This window comes from Erinaceus europaeus, chromosome 15, assembly GCF_950295315.1.
Source record: "Erinaceus europaeus chromosome 15, mEriEur2.1, whole genome shotgun sequence".
NCBI lineage: Eukaryota > Metazoa > Chordata > Mammalia > Eulipotyphla > Erinaceidae > Erinaceus > Erinaceus europaeus.
This window is the reverse complement of record NC_080176.1, coordinates 64,475,309-64,492,100: the sequence shown is the minus strand read 5'-3', so window position 1 is coordinate 64,492,100 and position 16,792 is coordinate 64,475,309. Positions and strand designations below refer to the sequence as shown.

The 16,792-nt window shown below is 46.4% G+C and overlaps 1 protein-coding gene across 1 annotated transcript in view; it reads right to left on the bottom strand.

Annotated features, from left to right (window-relative positions):
* The window catches only part of LIPG (lipase G, endothelial type), a 32,775-nt gene that overhangs the window by 1,946 nt on the left and 14,037 nt on the right, over positions 1 to 16,792 (bottom strand). The window contains exons 5-9 of the mRNA XM_060173843.1: positions 12,452 to 12,676; positions 10,077 to 10,319; positions 8,141 to 8,261; positions 6,388 to 6,597; positions 3,201 to 3,305 (exon numbers count right to left, since the gene is read on the bottom strand). Coding sequence (XP_060029826.1) covers positions 3,201 to 3,305; positions 6,388 to 6,597; positions 8,141 to 8,261; positions 10,077 to 10,319; positions 12,452 to 12,676 — 904 coding nt within the window. The remainder of the gene's footprint in view (positions 1 to 3,200; positions 3,306 to 6,387; positions 6,598 to 8,140; positions 8,262 to 10,076; positions 10,320 to 12,451; positions 12,677 to 16,792) is intronic.

Here is a 16,792-nt window from a genome sequence, read left to right as displayed (position 1 = left end):
AAGAGCTTCTGGCTAGTCTCAGCTCCATTAACAGGCTGCTAAGTCTCCCAGAGCTTGGTCTCCCGATCAGAAAGCAGATTTGGCAAGAGAGAGATAACTTAACATGAAACATGAATCGGGGAGAGGGGCCACCCTGCCCTCTGAGTGTTGATTTACTACTACGGAGCCTAGTGTTTCCTGTTCCTTTGAGGGTAAAGGTACTGACCAGTTGTGAGGTGATTTATATGCTAGGACATGGGTGGGAGAGGTAGCATAAAGGTTATGTAAACAGACTTTTCATGCTTGAGGCACCAAAAATCCTAGGTTGAATCCCCCTCACCACTACAATCCAAAATTAAGCAGTGTTATTTGAGAAAACAAAAATTAAGAATCATAAAGGCAGGAGGGCAGGTGGTGGCACACTCAGCTGAATGTACACATTACCACATGTAAAGACCCAGGTCCAAGCCCCTGCTCTTCACCTGCCTGAGGGAAGCTTCACGGGCAGTGAAGCAGGTCTGAAAATGTCTCTCTTTCTCCCTTCTCTCTGTTTTTTAATTTTCTATTAAAAAGGGGCCAGGTGGTGGCACATCTGGCTGAATGCACATGTTCAAGCCCCCAGTCCCCACCTGGAGGGGGAAAGCTTCAGAGTGGTGAAGCAGGACTACAGGTATCTCTCTTTCTTTCTCCATCTCTACCACCCTCTCCCCTCGTGATTTCTGACTGTACCTATCTAATAAATAAAGATAATTTTTTAAAAAATAACTTGCTATTGAACACTTTTTTACTTTATTGGCTAGAACAGAAAAAAAAATTGAGAGGGGCAGGAAAGAGAGTAAGAGAGACACCTGTGAAACATCCCGCCTGCAGATGGGGCAGGAGGGTTGGACCTGGGTCCCTGTGCACTGTAATATGTATGCTCAACCAGGTATGCCACACCAGCCAGCCCCCTCTTCTCCCTCCCTATCTCATCTGCCCCTCTCAATTTCTCTCCGTGTTCTATAAATAGAAAAAGAAAAGAATTAGAAGGCCAGCAAAATAGCTCATCTGGATAGTAAGCCTGCTTTGCCATGTGTGACAGCCAGGTTTGGGTCCAGCCTCCAACAGCACTGAAGGAAGCTTCAGTGTTGTGGTGTCCTTTTTGCTCTCTCTGAACCTTTCTCTCCCTCCCTCTCCTTCTATTTGAAAAAGTGGGCCTGGAGTGGTGACAATCTGGCAAAGACAAACTAAAAAGACTGAAAATCAGAATAGATCTAGGGAGGCTCTAAAAGCCCAGGTTCAATCCTTCAGACTACCATAAAACATTAAAGAAGGAGAAGGAAGAGGTAGAGAAGAAGGAGGAGGAAGAAAGAAGAGAAAAGAAGAGAGAAGAGAAAAGAAAAGAGAAGAAAAGAAAAGAAAAGAAATGAGAATGGAAATCCTCCTTGGATGTATGCAATCTGCAGGGCTGTTCTGAGGATCAGTAAAGTTAGGCTACGTTTGCTACAAACATAAAAACTGAAGCTGATCATTATAGCAAAGAATCATATGTGCCACACAAGACTGAGTCATTTAATTAGACAGGCAGTTCTCTCAGCCCCCTAAGTCCTGTGATCACTGAGCCTGTGGTCGTGTTGACAGCACCCCTGGGCTGCAGCTGGGTCCACAGTCTCTGCAGACAGTTAATCACAGGGGACCCCAGCACAGCAGCTGCTTGATAAGTGAGACCCAGAAAAAAGGTAAAGCCACCTATCTGGGTCAGTGGGACCTCCCTGTTCAACAAAGAGCACAGGCTTCAGAGAAGATCAGCTTGCTTTATCTATTTAATTTAGATAGACACAGAGAGAGTGAAAAAAGAATACAGCACTAAGCTTCCTGCCATGTGGTGAAGGCCAGGCTCAAACCTGATTCACACACAAGGCAAAACAGCACACTATCCAAGTGAGCTATTTCGCCAGCCCAGAACAACCTGCTTCAAAGCCTTACTCACCCTTCACCAGCTTGGGGAAGGTCTGGAAAGAGTGAACTGGTCTCCCCTACCCTCAGTAAATATAATTCCCTAGTGCTTTGGTTGAGGCAAAGGGAATAGATAGATAGATAGATAGATAGATAGATAGATAGATAGGTAGGTAGATAGATAGATAGATAGATAGATAGATAGATAGATAGATAGATAGATAGATAGATAGAGATAGATACTGACCAGAGCAACAGTCTGGCATTGGCAGTGCAGGGCATTGAACCTGAGGCCTCGGGCATGTGAGTCCTGTGGTCCACTACTGGTCTAGATTTCCCCATGTTGAATATACTCTCTGCCTCACACTATGCAAGCAGCTATCCTAAAGCTGGAAAAGCAGGACCTGGATCTAGGCAGTGACATACCTCATGAAGTCCACACCTTATAGTGAATTAGGACCCAGGTTCAAGCCCCTGGTCCCCACCTGCATGGGGGGAATCTTCACAAGTGGTGAAGCATTTCTCCACATGTCTCTCTTTCTCTCTCCTCTCAATTTCTCTGTCTCTAGCCAATAGAAAGGAAGGAAAGTAAGAATGGAAAAAGGAGAGGGGAGAGGGAGGGAGGGGAGAAAGATAGAGGGAGAAAAAGAACAGAACCTCAGCTTAAGGCAGTGGGACATAGCATCAAGATGCCCCTTATGAGTCAGCCCCACACCTAGGAGCATCCCTGCTTCCTCAAAACAAACAAAAAAAATTCCCACTAGTATCCACTCACACCAGCCCCGATTCCCAACCCACAAAGGGGACTCTTACGTATGCTTCTCCTTTGCCTGATACTTACCCCTCACTCTAACACGGCGCCTAAAAGGCATGGGGATATTAGGACATTCCCACAACCCCAGCCACTATGGAGACATTCAGGGGTTTGGGTACCAGCCCCAGGGACTGAGCCACTGTGAGATCTTATTCCAGCAGGGCCTGGGGCTGTGACCCCTACAGGGTGAGGGGAGCAGAAGCATAAGGACCTCCATGCCCTCTGATGTCCTATAAGTCCACTAATTTGTCTGTCTCCCCAGCCTCCATGGAAGGGCTTTTTGATTTGTCAGAGCACTGCTCAATTCTGGCTGATGGTGGTGCAGGGGGTTGAACCTGGGATGTCTGAGCCTCAGGCATGAGTCTCTTTGCATAACCATTACGCCGTCTCCTCTGCCCAGAAAGGACTCTTATCTGTGGTGTTCACTGCTCTCAACACAGGTTGCATAGACACAGGAGAAAGTCCCACTCACCTGGTTTCGTTTTTCACTCTCCAGCCATCTCGACACTTGTGAAACCACAGCTCCTGGCCACGGGTGATGCTGTTGTTCTCAAAGTCCTCCACACAAAAAGTCAATCTAGAGGAGGAAAGAAACCACCAATAAGGTCAAAACCCTAGGGAGAGGCATATGCCAGTTAAAAGTGCTTTCTAGAACAGTGGCGAGCAGAGCAAGGAGAAGAAAGACATGCATGGGACTCTAACCCTAGAACCTTCCAAATTCCAGACATGGCTACAGCCACTCTCTCCACTGGGTCTGATTTGAAGTTTTCCCCAGTTTAACTCAAGCAGATTTTTTGTTTTCTTATTCTTTTTCTTTTTAAATATTTAGTTATTCCCTTTTGTTGTCCTTGTTTTTTATTATTGGTGTAGTTATTATTGTTGTTGATGATGATGTCATTGTTGGATAGGACAGAGAGAAATGGAGAGAGGAAGGAAAGACAGAGAGGGAGAGAAAGATAGACACCTGCAGACCTGCTTCACCACCTTTGAAGCGACTCCCCTGCAGGTGGAGAGCCAGAGGCTCGAACAGGGAATCTTACACTGGTCCTTGAGCTTTGCGCCACATGCGCTTAACCCATTGTGCTACCGCCCAACTCCCTAATTTTCTTTTTCTATTGATTTACTTACTTATTTGGCATGGCCAGGACTTCATCACTCTGGGTGGACTTGTTCATACAGGGGCACAGAGACAGCACTAAAGGCAGAGCAGTGAAGCAATGCTCCAGGTGTCACTCTTCTTTGTTCCCAATCTCCCTCCCCTTCTGAGTTCCTCTCTGTCCCAGCAAGTCAAACAAATAAATAATCCTTAAGAAAAAAAAAAAAAAAAAACCAATCCACTCACTCAGATCTGAGGCTCTCTAACCAAGTCAGAGTGTGCATACACTCTCCCCCAGGAAGGCCATATTTTAGTATATACATCCCACATGCACAAGGAAAGGGTACAAGACTGTTCACTTCAGCATTGCATGTGACCACCAAAAAGTGTCAACAAGTTCCAGGCTCAGCAGAATAGCAGTCAGACTATTGTTTGTACAAGGATAGTTTACATAGAGATGATGCTAAGCCAAACAGACTGGATCTGTATGTAGTGGACAATTTCATGTGCAGTGTGGAGTGGGGGAAGGTGACTTGTTAAAGAATACATCCACTTGTGTAAACTTCAGAAGTATCTAAAACAAGTCTGTTCACTGTTACAGATTAAAGCACAAGCACTGAAGGAAGGAAGAAGGCACTAACATTAGTGTTGGAAGGTCATTATACTTGTTTCTTATAAGATCATATATACTTGTTTGAAAGAAGAATCTTGTATCTGAAACCATCAAACAGTTGTATGAAAAACCGCTCACTTTTGTGAAGTCTCATGACTAGTTATGTCTGTTTTTAAAGATCAATTTAGGGGGTTAGGTGGTAGTAAACCATTGCAAAAGGACCTGGGTTCGAGCCCCTGCTTCCCACCTGTGGTGGATGGGGTGTCTCATGAGCTATGAAGCAGGTCTGCAGATGTCTTTCTCCCTATCTCCTCCTCCCCTCTCAATTGCTCTCTGTCCTATCAAATAAACATAAAGAGAAAGAAAGAAAGGAAAAAAGGAAAAAAGTGGATGTAGGAGTGTTGGATTCATAGCACTGGGCACCAGATGTTGGGGTCTCTGGCGGGGTGACCTCCAGGGGAAAGGTAACAGACCAGTTCTTTCTCGAGTAAAGACACCGGGGAGACCTGCAGCGTGCTCAGAACTCGTTTATTAGCAGGTGGACATGAGTTAAATAGAAAACCAAACAAAGGGAATTATTGAAATATGTCAGAAATTACAGGTTTCTTAAAGATTGGCTTGCTCTTATGGTAGGGGGCTGGTATGACAGGAATTGATGAGATACAAGACAGTTATTCTCCATGACACAAGCAACTTAATTATCCAAAGGTATCTGAGAGAAGCATAGGGGTTAAACCAGTAGGGTGAGACAGAGAGAAGGTGGATATCAAAGGCCATATAGTTTGGAATTTCTCTTGTCTGGGGTCTGAGGTGTATGATGGAATGTGTGATAAGGTGTGTTCTTCTGTGATCAGAAGGTAAGGTGACTTTGAGTAAGTGAATCTTAAAGTAGGCGGCCATGTGGCCTGCAGTTAATGGGGAGAAGTATTGGGGTTTCTGTGGGCCTGAGAGTCAAGAAGGAAAGAACTAAGTCTGAGTTTCTCCCCTTTTGCTCACCTCGGTTGAGAGAGACTAACCAAGAGGGTATCTTCTCAGACCTCCATCCAAGGATGGGAGAGTTCTCCCTAAGCTCTATCAAGCTTACACATAGTCCCAACAATGAAGCAGGTCTGCAGATATCTTTCTCCCTATCTCCTCCTCCCCTCTCAATTGCTCTCTGTCCTATCAAATAAAAGTAGAGAGAAAGAAAGAAAGAAAAAAAGGAAAAAAGTGGATGCCAGGAGTGTTGGATTCATAGCACTGGCATCGAGTTGCAGCGATAATCCTCATGACAATATAAATAAATAAATGAATAAATAAGTAAGTAAATAAACCTGTTTACTTATTAGTAAAGGAGCGACAACCAGAGAATCACTCTGGTATATGTGATACCGGGGATAGAACTTGGAACCTCATGCTTTTGAGTCTCACATTTCATTTCACAGTACCACCTCCCAGATCACGTCTGAGCTATTTTAGAAAAGTGTTCTTTGTTTTGCTACCAGCATCCCAGCTTTGCCAAAATCACAGGTTATATACTGACAGGCACCAAGTGAAGGGGAGAAAAAAAGTACCTGCACACAATTATCTAAATCACAACCTGGGTGCTGACAACTCCCAGATCTGATGACCTCAGCTGCCAGGCTTCTCAGTCAGAAGCACTCAGATCAAGTGGCCCAGGCCCCTGCACCCCCACTCTGCAGGTGGAAATGGGGTGCAGGGAGAGCGGGAACACAGAGAGCACCAGAGGAGGTGCAGAAGCATCGAGAGCTGCTTCCTGCCCTTCCTGGGGTGGCACTGTCCAACCCTGTAAGTCTGCTGAAGGCTGTGGGCAAGGCCACCCTTTCCCCTTTAGACAGAAGGCTGCTTCAGCCTCTCTGGATTGGGGAGGAGTGAGGTGTGCGCTTAGTGGCAGGAATCATGCTACCCAGGGCTGTTACAGGGCAGAACCAGAGTCCCCGGGGCACTTACTTGCGCTGTGTCTCCCCAGACTTGACCCGGATGCGCCGGACATTCAGCTCCTGCTCGCTCGTGCTGTACCCTGACAGGAACTTCGTCCATGTGGTGTACCAGGACTCGGCGGTGCCCTCCCAGGTCAGTCTGATTTTCAGGAGGTCTCCCAGGTCCTCCTCAGTGTAGACCAAAAAGGTGTTGGTAGCATTCAGCTCGATCCGCTCCACTCTGGAAGGGGAGAGGCAAGTGGTCTCACTCCCCTGCCACATCTGGTGTGGGGACAGGAGGGCAACCCCCAGTGGCTAGAGAGGACAGGCATTGGGTCCCTCCCCACCAGAACCTCCAAAACAGCCCTCACCACCACCACCCCAACAGGAGCAGGTATGCTCCAAACTGCCACAAAGGTAGCTTTACACAAATGTACCCCAACTTAAAAAATTTTTTTTAATATTTATTTATTTATTCCCTTTTGTTGTCCTTGTTGTTTTATTGTTGTAGTTGTTATTGATGTCGTCTTTGTTGGATAGGACAGAGAAATGGAGAGAGGAGGGGAAGACAGAGAGGGGGAGAGAAAGATAGACACCTGCAGACCTGCTTCACAGCTTGTGAAGCAAACTCCCTGCAGGTGGGGAGACGGGGCTGGAACCAGGATCCTTACGCCAGTCCTTGCACGTTGCACCACCTACACTTAATCTGCTGTACTACCGCCTGACCCCCTCACCTTTTTTTTAATATTATTTTACTTATTATTTGATAGGACAGAGAGAAATTGAGAGGGGGAGAGATGACAGAGAGAGGAGGAGAGAAAGAGAAACATCTGTAGCACTGCTTTCCCCACTCATGAAGCTCCCATCCTGCATGTGGGGACCAGAGGCTTGAGCCCAGGTCCTTTTGCACGGTAACATGTGCTCTCAACTAAGTGTGCTACAGCCCAGCCCTGCCAGGTTTTGTTTGTTTGCTTGTTTTTTAATCAGAGCACAACTCAGCTCTAGCTAATGATAGTGCAGGGACTGAACCTGGGACTATAGAGCCTCAGTCATGAAAGTCTTTTTGCAGAACCCTTATGCAACCTACCCTCACCCCCAACTTCTTTCCTTGCATACAAAATTATATTTATTTCAATGTCAAATGCCAAAGAAGAATACTCAAACATTGCTGGACATTTGCATTTCCAGCTCACTCTAACTTCTTATCAAAACCGTTCCTGAGCTTTACCTCATTTGAGCAGAAGGGAGAAAGCATAGAAGTCACCTTCTACTCAGAAGTGCCCCATACTCCTGCCCTCAGGCATCTGCCCCTCCCACACCCCTGCTCCCAGCCCCGAGCCCTCTCCCTGCGCACCATCAGTGGGCCTGCCTCCTCCCAAGGGCACACATGAGCTCTTGAGTGCAAAGCTGGTCTTCCAAGCAGGCTCTTATCCCCCAGAACAAGTACTTCAATGACATTGCTTTGATTTCCCAACACACCTGAAGTAGCACTTTGTGTCCAAACATGCAGCTGGTAGGTATCCCTCCCCTGGACCATTCCAAACAGTCCAGGAGTGACAGGTATGAAGCCCTGGTACCACCTCCCCCAAAGGCTCACACGTCAAGCCTCGCCTAGACCAAGATAGCAATCTTGCTCAAGGGATCCAGCAGCTTCTAGCTGATTCACCCCAGAAGCTGCCCGTCCAAGGGCAGATACACCAGGGGGCTCTCCCCCAGGCCCTGAGTGACACAACTCCACATGCTTGCTTATTCTCTGGACCCAGCAAAGGAGGCCTGGGACTTACATCTCCAAAGGCAGCATCTGGGAGTCTGCATTGGTGCCGTAAAGGGTGACATAAAAGGCAGGCTCGATGTTGTCCTTGCTCTTGTAGCTGAAGATGTGGATTTTCATCTGGTAGTGGTAAACTGCAGAGACGGTGTGACAGAGAGATCTGTGAGCCTAGCTTATCATCTAGGGCACCCCAAAACAGAGTCACCAGCATCCTGAGCTTTTAGGGGCTGACATCTGTCATAGTCAGTCCAGCCACCAGCCTCCCCCACTCCCCTCACTCTGGTCAGTGGCAGAAGTGGCTGAACCCTGAATCTGAGGGCTGGGAACATTCTGGAGGGGAACTTCTAGTGCAGTAACTTTTTATATTTTTTAAGCTTTTACTTTTATTTATATCTTAATAGAGAGATAGTTTACATGAGAGAGAGAGAGAGAAATGTGGTTACAGCACCACTCCAGAGCAAAGTTCTATCTGCATGACCTTGACTTAAGGACCAAGGAATGAACCTCAGCTTCTTCCTACGTAAAACAGCCACAATACCCACAAAATGTTAGGGTTTTAGGACATGTCGTTCAAAAATCGAGTTATCACTTGAACCCCTGTTGGTCTAAACTCACTTCTGTGTGACAAACAAAAGAGAAACCAAACATCAAACAGCTTTGATATGCTAAATGCAAAGCAGAAATTTCTGATGTAGATAGAGAGATGGTGGGGAGGGGGGTGATTCACATTGCAAAGGGAGTCCTCATCTTTTTTTTTCATCATTTTTTTTAATCATTTTTTCAAAATTTTTTACAAGAGCAGCTCAGAAATGGTATAGTAGCAGAGCTTTGGAGATGGAAGCATGAGGCCCCAAGTTCGATCCCTGGCATCACATGTGCCAGGGTGCTGCTCTGGCCTCCCTCTCTCTCTCTCTCCCCTCCCTGTCTCTAATAGAATAAATAAAATAGTGGTCCAGGAGGTGTCGCAGTGGATAAAGCACAGGATTCTCAACCATGAGGTCATGAGTTCGATCCCCAGCAAGCAGCACATATACCAGAGTGATGTCTGGTTCTTTCTCTCCTCCTATCTCTCTCATGAATAAATGAATAAATTCTTTTTAAAAAAAAGAATAAATAAAATAGATTTTTTTAAATAAATAAAACATTTTTTTAAAGATTTATTTATCTAGGGGGCCAGGTGGTGGCACACCTGGTTAAGTGCACACATTGCAATGCACAAGGGCCTAGGTTCAAGACCCTTATCCCTACCTGCAGAGGGAAAGCTTTACAAGTCTCTTTCTCTATCTCCCTCTCCCCTCTCAATGCCTCTCTGTCTCTATCCAATAATAAATAAAATAGCTGATTTGTTTATCTATAAGAGAAAACACCAGAGCATTACTCTGGCATTTGCAATGCTAGGGCTCAAACTCAGAACCTCATACTTGCAAATTCAATGTTCTAGCCACTGTGCCACCTCCTAGGCCACCCAGCCATTTTTTCCCCCCCAGAGTACTGTTCAGCTCTGGCTTACAGTAGTGCTGGGGATTGAAACTGGGACTTTTGGTGCTTCAGGCATGAAAGCATTTTTGTATAACCATTGTGCTATCTCCCCAATACTTTTTTTTTTAATTGCCACCAGATTATTTCTCGGATTCAGTGCCTGCATGACAACTCTACCACCATGCCTGTCAGAGAATGAAACAGAAATTGAGAGGAAAGGGGAAGACAGAATGGGAAAGAGAGAGACACGTGCAACACTGCTTCACCACTAGTGAAGCTTCCCCACTGCATGTGGGGACTGGGACCCTAATCCTGGGTGTTTGTGTTTGGTAATGTGTATGCTCTGCGGGTGTGCAGAGATTTGATTTAACTGTGTGGCCACATCCCCTGGGCTGGGGCAAGTCCTAATCCACTACATGGAGGGAAAGAGGAAAGTCATTCCTGGTCCCAACGGGGAGAGGGGGGTTTACCTCGGAAAGGCATGCCAGCCCGGGTCTTTAGGTACATCTTGCTGTTCCTCTTGTGTCTCATTTTCTTGGCATTGTAGCCGATGCTGTTACACCGGTTCTTGCGGCAGCTGAGACAGATGCCCTTCTTGAAGCGGTTGCTGTCCGTGCACTGGAACGCGAAGCTTGGCTTGTCCTGGTTGACCAGGGAGTCCACAAACAAGTGGACGGCACGCTCATGCTCGCACTTCACCCCCTCCGCGATGGCTGCCAGGAGAGAGCAGAATGGGTAGGTGAGCTGGAGTCCCCCACCCCCACCCCCAGCTCTGGGGAAATCTTTCATGCTGTTGTGTCTTTTCCTCTCTCTGTGTCTGTCTGAAAAAGAGTCATTTCAGAGAAGTGAAGCCCCAACAACAAAAAAAAGAAACAAAAAGAAAAGAAACAAAGGAAGAAAATGTTTGCAAAGCTGGGGAGAAAGCATAAGGGTTCTGCAAAAAGACCTTTACACCAGAACCACCAAAGGTCCAGGTTCAATCCCCAGTACCACCGTAAGCCAGAGCTGAGTAGAGAACAGAGTGGGCTGGGGGGCACTATGACATCATTCTAGTCCAATGCTTTTAGTTATAGACTGGCTGTTAGAAGTGACATAACCGGGAGTCAGGCGGTAGCACAGCGGGTTAAGCACAGGTGGCGCAAAGTGCAAGGACCAGTGTAAGGATCCCGGTTCGAGCACCTGGCTCCCCACCTGCAGGGGAGTTGCTTCACAGGTGATGAAGCAGGTCTGCAGGTGTCTATCTTTCTCTCCCCCCTCTGCCTTCCCCTCCTCTCTCCATTTCTCTCTGTCTTATCCAACAATGACGACATCAACAATAATGACTACAACAACAATAAAAACAACAAGAGCAACAGAAAGGAAATAAATAAATAAATAAATATTAAAAAAAAAAGAAGTGACATAACTTACTGAGTGTCACACATCAACTGGTTACAAAGTCAGAAGTATAATTGGGATTTTTCTGGCCCATAATACCTTCTTATATCTTGTAGCCAGAGGTAAAATAATAATAATAATAATAATTAATACTTAAAGTGAACCTTGGAAAACACCTCCTTACAGACCTCCAGGCCCCACAGGGCCCTACTTCTTCTCACATGGGGAGCTGGCAATAGACTTAAGGCTGAGGTCATAGGGTGGGACACACACAGGGCAGAACATCAGAATGGAGAAAGAGGACAAAGGCCAAAACTGAAAATAATCTGGCCCAGATCCAAAGCAGTGAGCACTGGGAACCCCACATGGTGGCTGGTCGCCCGGCCTCACATCAGTTTCCTAGCAATTCGGGTCAACCCTGCTCTGCTAAGGACAGGCTCTGGGATTCAGTCATTGTAAGTGAATGGGGAGAAGGCATCTGGGTTCACTTCTTCAAAATGTCACCAAAAATCAAATCCTAGTCATCTGTGATATGGGATAGTTTAGTCTTCAAAAATGATGTTTAAGACATCTCTAAAACTTTCCGAGGGGATGGGTGGTGACGCTCCTGGTTGAGAAAACACATTAGCATGTGCAAGGACCCAGGTTCAAGCCCTGGTCCCCACCTTAAGGGAGAAGCTTTACAAGTGCTAAAGCAAGTGTTGCAAGTCTCTCTCTTTCTCCCTCTCCCTTCCCTCTTAGCGTCTCTCTGTCTCTACCCAAAGTAAATATAAAAAAGGAAGGAAGGAAGGGAGGAAGGGAGGAAGGAAAGAAGAAAGGAAGAAAGGAAGAAAGAAAGAAAGAAATCATCCTGGGGCGACTGCATAATGGCTATGCAAAAAGACATTAGTGCCCTGCACCAAAGCAAAGGACTCTTGGGAGGGGGGGTGCTGAGCTTTCAGGTCCTGGTGCTTGATGGTAGAAGAGGACTTCGGCTGAGGGTGAGTGTTTTGCAGAAAACTGAGTAATTTTACCCATGTATCAACAACAATATTTACTGTAAACCATTAACTCCCCCTTCCCCCCCAAAAAAAAAAATTAGTGCTTAAGGCTCTGACATCCCAGATTCAACCCCCAACACTACTATAAGCCAGAGATAAGCAGTGTTCTGGTAAAAAAATTAATTAATTAATTAATTAATTAAATCAACAATAAAAATAAATTGGTAGTATTGACTATCATTATCACCCATCCCCATCATGTGGCATTTTAAACAGTTAAGTGCTTGTGACTGCAAAGCAACAGAAAGTTGAACAGAGACCCTGGGGTGCCAGTTAATAACACTGGAAGGCGATGAGATACAGGAGAGACAGTGTGGGTGTGCCACTGTGCAGAAGAGGGGAGCAATGAGGGAAATATTTCTGGGACCCCTAACAGCTCTGTAATCTGAGCCAGCCTTCCACTCAAAGCAAAGAAGCCAAGCACTCACTCCCGAAAGCAATGGACCCGATGAAGTCGTTGAGCCCACAGCCCGGCTGGAAGTCGCCCCCATTGGGGTAGATGTCGATGTGGCCTACTGGCATCTGGATGCCGATGCTCACGCCGAGGGAGCGCGCAGTGTAGGTGTGGAGGACGTCCACGAAGTCCGCATCATCCGGGGACAGCCGCTGGTCCACGCCCACCCCTTCAAACAAGGGGCCTGCAGGATCCAAGCCTAAGCAGCAGGAAGAGCAACAAATGGTCATGCGCAGCCAGCCCTGATTGACAGGCACGTTCACACTGACTGCAGGAAGCTGGCCTGGGAGCCCAACCTGGGACTGTATTGGGACTGCCTGATGCTTCCTTCCAACTGCACTTACACTGTCCTCTGACATCTTTGTGCACCCAGTATGCCAGCCAGAAGGCTCACACTACCGCACAGCTCCACTGACCCTCAGGCTATCAGAACGCAAGCAATTCTCAAAAGAACTTTTGAAAGAACTGGCGAGCAGCTGAATATCTATTTATAGACCCATCCATGCTGCCTGCCACCAAGAACCCTCCACCGCCTTTCCCAGAATGACTGAGTAGCCAACATCTTCTAGATGACCTTCTGGTGCGTGAACTTTCTATTCCCCTTTAGTTAGGACTCAAGCATGGGCAGGAGTGGTGAGAACAGAGCATATAGTAGGTATACTGAAGTCCACACCTCCAGAGCACCCCTGTTTTGCAGCTACCAGGAGAAACCATTTTGGCCTGAACAATCAATGGTGCAGTGCAGAGTACTGGTTCTCGCATTTGACACTGTACACACAGCACTGGAAAGCTCCTTAAAACTTTAGACTAGGGCTGGGGAGACAGCATAGCATAATGGTTCTACAAAACGTCCATGCCTGAAGCTCTGAGGTTCCAGGTTTAAGCCTCAGTACCACAATAAGAGCTGAGGAGTGCTCTGGTATCTTTCTTCCTCTTTCTCTTTGTCCATATATATTTTTTAATTTATAAATTATAAATATTATAAATTTTAAATATATAAATTCGATGTGAAATGAAATATATTTATTATAAATGAAATCTTCTTAAACTTTTCAGATTCAGCTGGCATGCCAGCTTGCTTGGACGCACACCTGCTTTGCCATGCAGGCAGCTCAGGCTCAAGCCTGGCCCCCACTATACTAGCAGAAGCTTCAAGGCTGTGCTGTCTTCCCCTCTCTCTTTCTGTCTATGTCTCTCTCTTTTTATCTGAAAAAAATCAGCCAGGAGTGGCAAAGCCCCAGTAACAGCAAAAGCAAACGAACGTACACACACACACACACACACACACACACACACACACACACACACAAATAACACTTCAGAATCCACTATGTAGCTATAAAAAAAGGACACACAGCCACAAGGTACCTGTGTGTGTAAGTTTTGGGGGAGAGGCCCAGGAAGTGGAATGGACAGGTAGTGGTGAAAATAAGAGAAACTTGGGGGGCCAGGTGGTGGTGCAATGGGTTAAGTGCACAAGTATGAAGCACCAGGATCCCGATTCCAGCCCTCGGCTCCCTACCTACAGGCGGGTCACTTCACAAGTGCTGAAACATGTCTATAGGTGTTTATATTTCTCTCTCCCTCTTTATCTTCCCCATCTTTTTCAATTTCTCTCTGTCCTATCAATAAAAAAAAAAAAGGGAAAAAGTGTAAAAAAAAAAAAAAAAAAAAAGGCCTCCAGGAGCAGTGGATACATAGTGCTGGCACGGAGCCCCAGCAATAACCCTGGAGGCAAAAATTAATTAATTAATTAATTAATTAAGAGCAACTTATCATCACCTTCAAGATTTGGAGTCACCTGGCTTTGTAGAACCATTCAAAGACTGTGAAACATAAAATGCAGCATTTGGAGGGATAGAACCAGCCCCCAGCCAATGGAACCAGTGATACTGGAGACGGGTTGTTTTAGGATGATCAAATGGCAGGGGTATTGTCCAGAGTTGGCAGTGACTTATAGAACTCAATATCCATGAGAACTGCTGGAGCACATGTTACCATGTGCAAGGACCCATGTTCAAGCCCACAGTCTCCACCTGCAGGGGAAAGATGCCTTACACTTGTAAGGTATTGCATGCCACTGAACAGCACTCTACACACACAGAGAGAAGGATTTATTAATGAGACACATACACCGGGGGCGGGGGGAGTCAGGGGCCCAAAATATCACTGTGGCACATGAACTCCAGGTCTCATGCTTCTATGTCCAAAGTTCTAACTACTGCACTACCCCCTACTACTCTCCACACACACACCCCATAAAAGGGAGTCCTTCAGCTAAGGAGATAACCCTACTGTGATCCTCAGCACCACATATACAAGCAAAGTGTTCTGGCTTGTCCGTCTCTCTCTCTCTCCCTCTATCTCGCATAAAACTCTGTCTCTCATATGTAATTAAATTAATCTTTTTTGAAAATGAGATCCTCAGGGCCCATCCTTATCCCGGGAGTATAATCACTGGCACAGAAGCCATGGCCCCAGATTAGCCCAGGGTGGTTCTCTCTAGAGGCTGCACGGTCACAGTGCTAACACAAGAGAAAGAAATAGTGAATAGGGGGTCGGGCGGTGGCACAGTGGGTTAAGCGCATGTGGCGCAAAGCGCAGGGACCGGCGTAAGGATCCCGGTTCGAGCCCCCGACTCCCCACCTGCAGGGGAGTCGCTTCACAGGCAGTGAAGCAGGTCTGAAGGTGTCTATCTTTCTCTCCTCCCTCTGTCTTCCCCTCCTCTCTCCATTTCTCTCTGTCCTATCCAACAACGAATTGCGTCAACAAGGGCAATAATAATAACCACAACGAAGCTACAACAAGGGCAACAAAAGGGGGGAAAAAAATGGCCTCCAGGAGCGGTGGATTCATGGTGCAGGCACCGAGCCCAGCAATAACCCTGGAGGAGGAAAAAAAAAAAAAAAGAAATAGTGAATAAAAGAGGAGGGACGTTCTGCTTTGCAGTCAGTGCAAGAGAGGGACTCTTTTGCTGGGTGCGAACAAAAGTCCCCACCAGACAGTCATTGCCATGGCAACCAGGCTAAGCCCAAGGCACACGGGAGGCTGGCAGGCTCCTCAACAGGCTCTGTCAGCTGGGTGAGCCTGCCTTTGCCTCCCCAGACAGGACTGGCCTGACACAGTGACAGTCTGAGGATGCTGCAGGAAAATCACACAATTGACTTAAAAGACAAAAAAAGGAGAGACACCACAGTGCTGGAGCTCCACCACCCCCACAGGCCTCACTCCCACTGGTGCATCAGGGGCTTTTCCCCAGGTCACACGTATGGCAAAGCAGATACTCAGGACCTGAGCAAGCCTTCTCTCAGGCTTCCAAATTACTTTTTGAAAAGCTGATTTCAGTGGTCCAGGAGATGGCACAGTGAACAAAGCATTGGACTCTCAAGTATGAGGTCCTGAGTTCAGTCCCTAGCAGCACATGTACCAGAGTGACGTCTGGTTCATTCTCTCTCTCTCCTCCTAACTTTCTCAATAAATAAAATCTTTTAAAAAAAAAAACTGATTTCTTTCTTTTCTTTCTTTTTTTTTATTTAATAGGACAGAGAAAAAATTAGAGGAAAAGGCTATAGAGATACCTATAAGTTTCGCTTCTAAAGCAACTAAATAAATCCTTAAATACCAAAATAAAAAAAATAATAATAATAATAATGAATCATCACTTGTGAAGCTTTCCCTCTGCAGGTTGGGACCAGGGGCTTGAACCCGGGTCCTTGTGCACGGTAACATGTGCATTTAACCAAGTGCACCACCACCCAGCCCCCTTCTCTCTCAAAAAAGTTCTCTGTAGCAAATAGAAATCACATATTTGCCAGTGCATGCATGCGTGCACACACACACACACACACAGAGAGAGAATGGAGAGAAAGACAGGCCTCTGACCTCTGGCACTGTGCATGCTGGCCAGGCAGGGTGGAGTTTTATCTCTACCAACTGAAGAGAGGCAGCACAGGCCAGTTTCTGGCACAGGCTCTGGAGTCTGACAGTCTGGGTTCAAATCCCAATTCCAAGACACTAGAGTCATCACTTAACCACTGAGTGCTGATTTCCATCTGCAAACTGAAGTCAAATGCCCCTTTCCACTTTCTGCATCCCACAATGACCTTGGGTCCATACTCCCAGAGGGATAAAGAATAGGAAAGCTATAGGGGGGGAGGATGGGATACAGAGATCTGGTGGTGGGGATTGTGTGGAGTTGTACCGCTCTTGTGCTATGGTTAATGTCTCCTTTTTTCAAATACAAAAAAAATTTTTAAAAAAAGAACAAGTAGATTGCTCTGTAGCCTCAAGAGGACAGTATAAGGGCCCTGCCACA